Source organism: Labeo rohita, chromosome 5 (assembly GCF_022985175.1).
Source record: "Labeo rohita strain BAU-BD-2019 chromosome 5, IGBB_LRoh.1.0, whole genome shotgun sequence".
NCBI lineage: Eukaryota > Metazoa > Chordata > Actinopteri > Cypriniformes > Cyprinidae > Labeo > Labeo rohita.
The window spans coordinates 26,571,148-26,583,284 of record NC_066873.1 but is presented as its reverse complement, the minus strand read 5'-3'; the positions used below and the strand labels follow the sequence as shown (position 1 = coordinate 26,583,284).

At 36.7% G+C, this 12,137-nt stretch overlaps 1 protein-coding gene across 1 annotated transcript; it reads left to right on the top strand.

Moving 5' to 3' along the window:
- Positions 1-895: 895 nt before the first annotated feature.
- On the top strand, positions 896-11,407 carry fkbp15a (FKBP prolyl isomerase family member 15a). Its single transcript, XM_051109081.1, is given in 24 exon segments — positions 896-1,048; positions 2,002-2,108; positions 2,226-2,304; positions 2,398-2,467; positions 2,536-2,610; positions 2,723-2,821; positions 2,980-3,129; positions 4,954-5,022; positions 5,153-5,296; positions 5,396-5,523; positions 6,410-6,452; positions 6,550-6,669; positions 6,807-6,897; positions 7,365-7,444; positions 7,733-7,820; positions 7,947-8,053; positions 8,132-8,230; positions 8,300-8,376; positions 9,763-9,817; positions 9,965-10,136; positions 10,343-10,476; positions 10,651-10,758; positions 10,844-10,897; positions 10,899-11,407. Coding segments are annotated over 24 exon segments (2,301 nt in total). The 5' UTR covers positions 896-1,001; the 3' UTR covers positions 11,004-11,407.
- The last annotated feature ends 730 nt before the right edge of the window (positions 11,408-12,137 follow it).

Genomic DNA, 12,137 nt, shown 5'->3' with positions numbered 1-12,137 from the left:
TCGTCTTTTTAGGAAAGAACCAGACCTGGGTGTCATGTCTAGGCTACTAAAATATTTTTAATGGGATTGAATTTGTCTAACATGATTACAGTTTCATAAAAACATTAGAAATTGGTAATTATAACGTTTCATTTCTAATTATAATGTTTTCATTTCATTTCGGTTATTTAAACAGCGAATAAATTGTATACAGAAAGTGACACTATCGCTAGTTTAAGCACTCTCAAAAAAATGTATCATTATAATCACTGAAGATGTCTACACTGTGAAATTAACGTCTTAATTACTTTGTACGTACATCTCCGCTTTGTTTAAGATGAGAGATTGAAGAGTTATGCGCACTCAACAAAACATACATTTCAGCGATGACTCATCTGAACGCCTCTGATTGGCCATTGCATTTCTAATCTCAACAGAATCGTCTGTGATTGGTTTTAATGAGCAACACTGCAAAAACGCTTAAAAAGAATTATGATGCAACATGAGCAGATCTTAATTTAATGCGGCAATCGACACTTTCTATTCATTTTCACGTTGTTAGAAACAGACGTAATAGATTTAATTTGTTTGTGCAGGCCTTTTCCCTTAATTTCCCTGTCAAAGAAATTCTTTCTACATGAAAGGGGGTTTGGGGAAAAAGTGAGGTTTTTATCTCCAAACTCAGTTTAAAGGACAAAGTGTAATTTTTCCTAAGGTGACTGGAAATTATGTTGAACGTTCTGATTTCATTGAACAGACATATGGACCAAAAAAGTTTTTTTTTTTTTTTTTTCCATTTCCCACTTGAAACCATGTTGATGATGTGAGGCTCCTCCTTCAATAATTTAATTCACATGTTAGTGATTACAGTGCATTTCATTCGGGCTGCTTCAAATCTGTACCCACTGTAGCTGATCCCAACATAAATATCAAGGCGGAATGAAAAAAGGAGGAAGATTTTTTTATATATACCTTTTTTGAGGCTTCTTAGCCTGTTCCTCATTGACAGAAAGCTGGCGGCCATGTCAGCTGTATGGGACACTGACTATCTGTGGAGGGGGGTCCAAGGGTCAGTACAAACAGGTCTAATGTGTCTTCTTTTGTGTGGATTTCATCATAGATGCTAGACAGGACATTGTTGACCTGTAATTGTAGTTTTGTTCCATGCTGGTCCAGTCATTCTTATGTGTATGCCATAAATGTAACTTTTAAAGTAGATAATATTCTAAAATATTAGCATGTTGAATTTTTCACTTGCAACACTGCTGACAGTGTATTTTCAGCAGACTGCGTCTGGCTTTTTTAGCAATGGCATCTGTTAATGGGTCCAATGTTCTGTCAAAGCATGTGCTGTGTAATTTCCACATCACATAAATAATTCCTCTGCTGTTTTGTTGATTGAAAGTCTGCATAGATGGTTTTCAACAGAGCAGTGAACTCATAGCTTGTTCTGATACATTTGAAACATTCATTTGGATTTTAAATTAATTGCTACAGATTAGATAAATATGGAAGGCTGTTTGAAGCCTGTAAAATATTAAATGGTATATCAAATGTAAAATAATAAAGTTGCACGTGACACATAGATTCACATTGTGAGACACAGTTACCATTTATATTTTTACATGTGTATGCATTAAATTGAAAGTAAATTACATTTATTGCTGTAAAGATATAAAGCTATAATATGTGTGTGTGTGTGTGTGTGTGTACTTGTTTTTGCTACATTGTGGGGACCAAATGTCCCCACAAGGATAGTAAAACCTGAAATTTTTGACATTGTGGGGACCGGCCTGCAGTCCCCACAATGTTAAAAAATCATTTAAAAATAGTAAATGATGTTTATGTGAAAGTGTAACTATGCGAACATTTTTTCTGTGAGGGCTAGGTTTAGGGTTAGGGTTGGGTTAGGGGATAGACAATATCATTTGGTCAGTATAAAATCTATAGAAGTCAATGGAAAGTCCCCACAATTCACAAAAACAAACATGTGTGTGTGTGTGTGTGTTTGCATTTCTTTAGGGCAAAGTTGGCTTCTCTCTTTGGTCTGGACCGAGCAGAGAGTCAGGGAAACGAGTCCTTCCAATTCACTGCCCCTAAACAGCCCAAAAAGTCCTGCGCCATATTAGGTAGGTGGTACAGCAAATATTTCAACAGCCTTTTTGACACAGTTTTATGTTCAGATCATTTTGAATCTTAATGTATATACATAATTGCTAATGTTTTAATCAGTGTTTTTTTTTCAGGCCCACCTTCTCAAAAGCCCGTCACTCCACCATGTGCTCCAGCTGTGCTGTTTGCTACAGCTGTTCATGCATTCAGCTTGTTAGTATAAATATGGCAATTAAAAGATGTTTACGAGACTTTGAATTAGCATTAGTTCACACATTGCTTAAATGAGCTTTGATTTTCCACCAGTGTGAATGGACAATATGTGAAGCAAGGCAAGATAGGAGCTGCTGTTTTAGGAAACCATGTCACCAAAGAGGTAAGAGAAGCTTATGTGCATTTTCTTTGGTCATTCTTTTATTCATTATTTTCTATTTGCACATATAGTACAAGATTCTGTTGTACGGCAGTAAACAAAAGCAGATTACTACGGCTCGAATCCATCGTGGATTTGTTCTCACAGTGAGTATTCTATTCTATTCTATTCTATTCTATTCTATTCTATTCTCTTGTGCTTTGTTTTGTTTGGTTTTGTTAGATGCTGCACTCATCAGCTTTTTGTACCTGTCCACAGGTTCAGCCATGTAACTATGTCACTTTCTATGATGACCAGCAACAGAACTGGTCTGTAATGTTTGACTCCGAAAAGTCCAGGCCTGAGTTCTGTAAGGAGGTAATACTCAAACTGAATTGTTTGTTTTAGTAAAAAAAAAAAAAAAAATGGAATAAATTATTTTGTATTTACTTTAAATCTTCAGGGTTCTGCAAAATTGTTTTATTGCAAACATTTTTACATTTTACCAATAGACTATGTATTTGCCTGTTACTCAGGTGTGCGTGGCTTGGTGGAACAGTGAGGCTTTGTCAGACTCTCTGGTCACTCAGGACCTGGTTCAAGGAGAAGGTCAAGCTGTTAATATTGGGGACACAGTGGAGGTGGCCTATTCCGGATGGCTATTACAGAACCATGCTCTAGGACAGGTGATTAATTTCAACTTTGTAGCTTTTATTTTTAAATGCATTATGGAATTTGGTCAAGACAAATTACATTGTATCAAAAATGAAAGACAGATTAGATAAATGTTAAAATAAATATAGCTGCAAACAGCGATTACCGGGTTTCAAGCGCTTTAAGGAATTTAAGCACATATGAAAAAAGACATTATTTAGCAAGCGTGTAAGCACCTCAATCAATGATTTAAAATCTGGGTAATTTACCACAGAAATATAGTATTGTTTTTTTTTAAGACTGTTATAGCACCAGTTGTGGTTTGACCTCCTTAAAACTTTGCATGCTTGTTTAGAATCACCTGTCGCATGCGCTTAGCAAGTTTTGTGAAGTTTTGAGTTTTCCTTCAGGCTTTATAGTATTTCGGATAAATTTGGACAGACCATTTTTGCAAACGAATCCGTTATAGCTTCCCAAAGGATAAATAAAAAAAAATAAATAAAAAAATTAGAATTATTGACCTAGAGAGTCCAGAGAATTGTACTGCAGTTTTTTTCCCATCTTCTTAATCATTTAACAAACTGATTGACAGCGGTGGCTCTAAAGGAAAAGTTGTCAGGGATGAGGAGTTCTATTGTATGATATGAATATCGTGCATATGTGTGAAAAACTGTGCGACGTACAATCATTTACGCCCTTGAAAAATGTGATATCACCCACCCAGTGGGTCCTTGGGGCCATGATTCGAACAGGCCCACTGAGTTTCGTTCCAATCGGCCTCTGTTAACCTTGTCTAGCATGTGCTCAAATTTCGTCGGGCAATGGCGGGCAAAAAAAATTTTTGTCGGGCAAAATTTTTTGAGATACGCGAATGTCCTTGTAGACACGTGTGACACTTCGGACCAAGACCATGCACACCGTGTTGATAGGACGAATGGTTGTGCAGTTATAGCCATTTTGAGTTTTTTTCCCTCTTATAGTGCCACCAAGTGGCTAAGCTCCACGATTTTTTCCCTGTGACCTCAGATTGAGCTCTTACATAAGTGTTATGAGTTTGGTGGAGATATCTCATTCCGTTCAGGAGTGGCCCTGCCCCTTTCGAATATTTTAGCACCCCTTTGCGACGGTGACTTTTTTTGATAATTATTGATATTCAGTCTCCAGAGAATCTCCCTGCACTGGTTCGGTTCCGATCTGGCGAAAAAAAATAGGACTAGCTTGCAAAAGTAGGTTTTTCAAAAAAAAGTCAAAATACCCGAAAACAATCACGATGGAATCTGAGGCATGTGATTTGTCAGGATTCCAACGACATAAGACACTTGAGCCTGCGGCTGACGGTTTAGGAGTTATGGGCGATTTCGTACTTTTGATCACTGTAGCGCCGCCGTCAGGCCGATTGGGTCGAGCCTTGGTGATGTTGTACTACCATCCCTTTAAGTTTCAAGTCTCTACGACTTCCGGTTTGGTCTGCATGATCAGTTTTACGTGGAGATTGCTGATCTGTGACTATTCTAATAATTACAATAGGGTTTCAATGCTATGCACTGGAACTCATAATTATAGCATCTTTTCATTTTAGAGAAGCTTTGATTCTTATTAAATGATGCTTAGTGAAATCACTAGGCTACTTTTCCTAAATGTACACAGTATGTTCTTGATTTTTGACTTAAACTTCTAAATTGTAGTTGAGCACATTTAGCACAGCTCACTGTGCACATTCTTTTTGATTAGTCATGGCTCAATATAAGTCATGCACCCGTTGAACTAATCAGGCCATTTAAATGAGTCTGTCTGGCTTGTTTGCTGTGCAGCTGGAGATCTATAAATGTGAAAGTTCAGTGTCTCTGTTTTTCCAGGTATTTGATTCCAATCTGGGCAAAGAAAAGCTGCAGCGAGTAAAGCTTGGAGCAGGCAAAGCTCTGAGGGTGAGCAGCTCTTGATCATGTCTGTGACCACAATAATCCTTTAAAACGATATTAAAGAAATATATAGCAGAAAAATGTTGGTTCTGTCAGTTGTTGTGCCATTTAGGACTTATGTTACTTTTTCTTACAGGGATGGGAGGACGGGATGCTTGGTATGCAGAAAGGAGGTCGACGGCTTCTTATCGTCCCTCCTAGTATGGGTTATGGGTCAAAGGGCATCGCTAACCATGTGCCTGCAAACAGCACTCTGGTCTTTGATGTTGAGATTCATAGAGTAAGGCACTGACAATGTGAATATAATTTAATATACCAGCAAACATCTCTAATCTCTATTTCTAACTGCATTTTTGTTTGTATATTTATCTACATATAGGTTAAATTCTCCAAAAACCGACTTAGTCGGGGATCAGTTGACACCTTCAGTACATCTCCAAGCACCTGTTCAGACTCTCAGAGTGAGGAGAACACCAGCCAGTTGGTCACTGACACAGATGAGACAAAGTGTGTACAGAGAGCATAAGTTCTGGAATTGTTAATTGTTGATATTTTTATTAACTTCACAGTTCATTCTATCTTCAAAAAATATATAGTTTAAAAAATCATCTTAAGTATTTTTGTCATATTTCTCATTTTAAAAATTCAATGCATCTATAAAACAAAATTAATTTGCTTAAGAAGCAAATTTGTATGAGATATATTAAATTATGTTTATTTTTCTTAACCCATTAGCAAATAGTATTTTTGTTCTCTTGATTTAGGCACAAATCTAACCATATGTAGCAAGGTTAATGCTTTAAAAAAGAAAAAACACTGGAAAATGACAAAAAAAAAGTCAATACGATGTGATTTTAAAGGAATAGTTTACCCCAAAATGAAAATTTTGTCAATAATTACTCACCCTCATGTCGTTCCAAATCTGTAAGACCTTCATTCATCTTCAGAACACAAATGAAGATATTTTTGATGAAATCCAAGAGCTTTCTGACCCTGCATGGACAACAACGTACCTGACACTTTCAAGGCCCAGAAAGGTAGTAAGGACATTGTTAAAATAGTCCATATGACATCACTGGTTCAAAGCTGTTACTTTTGTTTTCTTTGAGCTCAAAAAGTATTCCTGTAGCTTCATAATATTACAGTTGAACCACTGATGTTAACGATATATAGTGTCAGTTGCGTTGCTGTCTATGCAGGGTCAGAAAGCTCTTGGATTTCATCAAAAATATCTTAATTTGTGTTTTGAATATAAACAAAGGTCTTAGAGGTTTGGAACAACATAAGGGTGAGTAATTAATGACAGAATTTTCATTTTTGTGTGAACTACCCCTCATCCATCAGTAAGCTGATTCTATTGAATTTACACAAGTTGTTGATTATTTGTATTCAGAGACCAATCTCCTAAGGGGAAGGTGGAATCTGAATGCCTGACAGTGAGTAATACTTTCTTTTTATTACATTTAGACAGATGCCATGTGCCTGAAGTGGCTAAAATGCTGAAGCTCCAACTATATATGTTCTTTCTTGTAGACTTCAGGTGCTTCCAAAGCCAAGTTGATTTCACGTATAGCCAAGATAGGTAAACCCATGCTTTCCTTTCTCACTGGGGCCATTCCAGATCAGCCCGACCCCAGCGACTCAGAAACGGAGGTCAGGAGGATTCAAGAGATTGTTTACATTACATAAACTGTATATGAATGTAATGCCATTTAAATATCAGATTAGCTTCCTGAATGGCCTGTGAAGTAAAAGCGCAATTATAAACCCAATTATATCTCTTTTTGCAGAATACCAGTGGACCGATTTATGATCCCTCTCCTTCATATTCCCCCTTCCCAGAACCTGCACAAATGGCCTCCATTTCTCCATCTCATATGTGTAAAAACAATCACAAGAAATCACCTGTTCAATAGTAGTTAACTCATCCTAATATGTGACCCTGGACCACAAAACCAGTCATAAGGGTCAATTATACATTATACATGTATGGTTTGTTAGGATAGGACAATATTTGGCCGATATACAACTATTTGAAAATCTGGAATCTGAGGGATTTAAGAAAATCACCTTTAAAGTTGTTTTTAGCAATGCATATTACTAATCGAAAATTAAGTTTTGATATATTCACGGAAGGAAATTTACAAAATATCTTCATGGAACATGATCTTTACTTAATATCCTAATGATTTTTGGCATTAAAGAAAAATTGATCATTTTGACCCATACATTGTAGTTTTGGCTATTGCTACAAATATACTTGTGCTACTTAAGATTGGTTTTGTGGTCCAGGGTCACATATTAGAGCTGACCGAATCTTTGCTGTCATGTACTGGTCTTTGTTGTAGTGTTATATCAGCCTGATGATGCTCAGAAACAGGAAGCAGTGCCACCAGAACCAGACATAAACACTACTCAAGGCTTTCAGGTGAGTAGTGTTTGACATTGTAACAAAAAATTCTATTTTAAATAATTGCTGTTCTTTTGAACTTTCTATTCACTAAAAAATGTATCATAGTTTCCAGAAAAATATTAAGCAGCACTGTTTTCAACATTGATGATGATACGAATTTTGTTTTGAGCACCAAATCAACACTGATTTTTGAAGGATCATGTGACACTAAAGAATGAAGTAATGATGCTGAAAAATCAGCTTTTATAATAGGAATAAATTAAACTTTAAACTTTTTAACGTTTTTTCTCTTTTTTGGAACAGCCATATTTTTTAGGACAAAATCCTTATTTTCCAACACAGCTAGACTCATTTACCTCAATCTACCCATCCCAGCAAATTCCATACCAAGGTAAAATGTAACCTAATTTTGTACATGCTGCATGTTGCTGAAATGTGTCATTTTTTTTCAATCATCAGTTAATGCACACTGTCACTGGCCATTTTTCACTAAATGCATACATTTTGTAATAAATAGCACCTGATATCGCATCACTCTTGATGTCTGACGCTCGTCAACACAATGCAGAAATTCTGCTGGCTATTGAAAAGTTAGCACGCAGAATGGACCAACTTACCTGCAAGGTATATTTGTGCAATATGATTTCTTCTTTTCTGAAGTTCTTATGAGATTTGAACTGAAATTCGACTTATTGTTTTTAGGTGGATGAGTTGCAAAAAGAGGGTCACTACTCTTTCAGACTCTCCTCTGTGTCCTTAGAGACAAACATGATGCTACACAACATTCAGAGAATTATTCAGGTCTGGATACAAATATAAAGATCACATTTGTTATATTAAATAGCCTTTTTAATGGCACTTGTGTTTTAGGAAAGTATGTGTCTGAAAAAGGAGGTTCTGGAGGAACAGAACTGCAAAATAGGGGAGCTGAGTGAACAGAATAAGAGGTGTGTCTTACCCCTTTCTTCACACTCCAATTTACTGCTTTCCAGTCAGATTAAAGGGATACTTCACCTAAGAACTGACACGTTCAAGGCCCAGAAAGGTAGTAAGGACATTGTTAAAATAATCCAAATGACATCAGTGATTAAAAGTCGTTACTTTTGTTTTCTTTGAGCACAAAAAGTATTCTCATAGCTTCATAATATTACAGTTGATCCACTGATGTCACATGGACTATTTTAACGATGTCCTTACTACCTTCCTGGGCCTTGACCGTGGTAGTTGCGTTGCTGTCTACGCAGGGTCAGAAAGCTCTTGGATTTCATCAAAAGTATCTTCATTTGTGTATTGAAGATGAACGACGGTCTTAAAGGTTTTGAACAACATAAGAGTGAGTAATTAATGACAGAATTGTACTTTTTGGGTGAACTATCCCTTTAAGACACAATGTACTGCTTTACAGTCAGATTAAAGGGATAATTCACCTAAAAATGAAAACTACCCCATGATTTACTCACCTTCCAGCCACCCTAGCTGTACGTGTATGACTTTCTTCTTTCGGACGAATACAATCTGAGTTATTTTAAAAAAAAGATCCTGGCTCTTCCAAGCTTTATAATGCCAGTGAATGGGTGTTGAGATTTTGAAGTTCAATAAAGTGCATCCATCCATCATAAAAAGTGCTCCACGCAGCTCTGGTGGTTAATAAAGGCCTACTGAAATGAATCAAAACAAATGTGTATGAAAAATATCCATATTTAAAACTTTATAAACCTTAATCTCTAGTTTACACTGTCGTACGCACGTTCATGAAAGAGTGGTGAGAAGTGTTGAATGCGGAAGTGCAAAGGAGAGAGTAAAACAAAACACCGGTCGTGAATTAGAAGTGTTGGAGGATTTCAGTATAAGACAAGAGGAGACTGGTTTTGCTTTGCTGTAAACAAAACTGCATTCTTGCGAGACGAACATATTCTTACCAAAGCTTATGCTACGGCTATGTCCTACGTCATACGCTGGAACACCACTATTATGGTATATGAAGTTTTAAATATGGATATTTTTCTTACATAAATGCATTGATTTGCTTCAGAAAGCCTTTATTAACCCCCTGGAGCCGTGTGGAGTACTTTCATGATGGATTGATGCACTTTATTAGACTTCAAAATCTCAACACCCATTCACTGGCATTATAAAGCTTGGAAGAGCCAGGACATTTTTAACATAACTCAGATGGTATTCGACTGAAAGAAGGTCATATACACCTAGGATGGCTTGAGGGTGAGAAAATCATGGGGTAATTTTCATTTTTGGGTGAACTATCCCTTTAAAGGGAAAAACCCGTACATTGACACACAACCAGTTGGTTTACTCTTATTACTTTGTGAGTGCAGGTATATGGAGCAGCAACACAACCAGACTTGCCAACTTCAGTCTAAACAGGAAAAGGTACAACACACAAGTGGACTTAAATAATGCTTCCATTTGTTTCGTACAAGTGCACTTGTTCAATTATGTTTCCATTTTGGTCCTACTGTAGGTGTGTGCTGGTCATTTGTGTGATTAGGAAAATGAAATAAATCATCTTTCTTTCAGGTACATTTATCTGGGGAATTGGGTTCTTCCACGACACAAGCTAATCAGCAGCAGCAGGAAGTGCTGAATCTCCAGCAGAGGGCGACAGACATTGAAGCTGAACTCAGGGCAGCCCTGGAGGACAAACACATTCACTGTGCTCAGATCAGCCTTCTGGAGGAACAGGTGGAAGGTGATCCCATTCTTTCAAGTTTTAACTCTACGTAACATCTGTAGTAGTTTTTGATCACAAAAGTGGCATAGCTGTGCAGTTTTGATTGGGAAAAAAAATCTTAAACTAGCACTCCTAAACTAGATTTTTCTTAAGCCAACTATACTTAACCTTTTTGATAGATGACAACTGTTGTAGAAGAATGTCTAGAAAATGTGTGTTTTTAGAGCTTGTGAAGCAAGGAGAACAGTCTGAGCACTGGTGGAGGACTGAGAAGCAGAAGTGCAAAGAGACGGAGGCCATTATACAAAACATGGAGGAGATGCAAAACCTGAGGGCTGAAAAGAAGAATCTGGATCAGGTGTGTATGACATGAGTGTATACAAAGGTTATAGCCTGATTAATATCATCACTTTAATAAGTGTATTCAAGCATCATCCAGGTTTTATTTGTCAGATCCTGTCAGACAGGAAAAGGAATTGGCAGGCAGAGTGGGAGCCTGGACTTGAAACTAAAACTGGTGTATCTAATGCAGGTGACCCGAGTGATGAATGGAGTGTTTCAGTCTCTCAGGACAGAGTTTAATTCGCAAGAGTCTTACAGTGGACACACAGTGCTTGAGATTCTCCAAAACACCATCAAGGTACTGTCCAACCAATCAGGTCAAGGTCTAATGACCAGTTAGATAACAGTTTCTGGTCTTGTTGACGTCTACTTTTCCTTTGCAGAGTATCACCATGAAACTCCTCTCAGAACCTTGGGAGCTTGAATCAGACGTACGTAGATGAGGATAAAGTAGAGGAAGAGTACTTGTCTACTGAAGAGTGTTTGCAAATGGAAAACATGCAAAAGGAAAACAATGAAATGGTGGGAAAGAGCCAGCATTAAAAACGAAGTAATTATGTTAACAGAACAACCAGAACAAATGATACTGTGGTATTTACACTCCATTCAACCAATAAGCATTGGTTCAGTTAAGGAGGCTAAATTATGTTCAATTAATGAGCAGCTGATCCTTTCCACGCATACAGCAAATTCCGAGAGAAATAAAACAAGGAAGTTATTTAAACGTAAAACTGAAAAAACGCAATTCACAAGCGCGTATTGAACCGTGGATGTCATACCGAACGGTTCGATATTATATTGAGAATTGTGACATCCCTAGTCCTGGATATGACACAACTGGATGTGACTAACAAGGTTATAAGTCAAGAGAAGTTAACTAGATCCATATAAATGTAATATTTTCTTAGAGAACATTATCTAATTCAGTATTTACAGTTAAGGCCAAAAGTTTCTGCAAAATGGTAATTATTTTAATCTGCAAAATTGTAGTTATTTTACCAAAATAAGAGGGATCATACAAAATGCATGTTATTTTTTATTTAGTACTGACCTGAATAAGATATTTCACATAATGAATGTTTCCATATAGTCCACAACAGAAAATAATGGTTGAATTTTTTAAAAATGACCCTGTTCAAAAGTTTACACACGCTTGATTCTTAATACTGTGTTGTTACCTGAATGATCCACAGCTGTTTTTTTGTTTATTAATAGTTGTTCATGAGTTTCTTGTTTGTCCTGAACATTTAAACCGCCTGCTGTTCTTCAGAAAAATCCTTTGGGCCCCACAAATTCTTTGGTTTTTCAGCATTTTTGTGTATTTGAACCCTTTCCAACAATGACTGTATGATTTTGAGATCCATCTTTTCACACCGACGACAACTGAGGGACTCACATGCAATTACTACAGAAGGATTTATCTGAAGAACAGCAGGGAGTTTAACTGTTCAGGACAAACAAGGAACTCATGAACTACTATCACTAAACAAATAAACAAAAGTGTAAACTTTTGAACGGGGTAATTTTTATAAATTCAGCTATTATTTTCTCTTGTGGACTATATGTAAATGTCTTTTATGTGAAATATCTTCTTCAGGTCAGGACTAAATAAAAAAATAACATGCATTTTGTATGATCCGTCTTATTTTGGTAAAATGATTAACATTTTGCAGATTC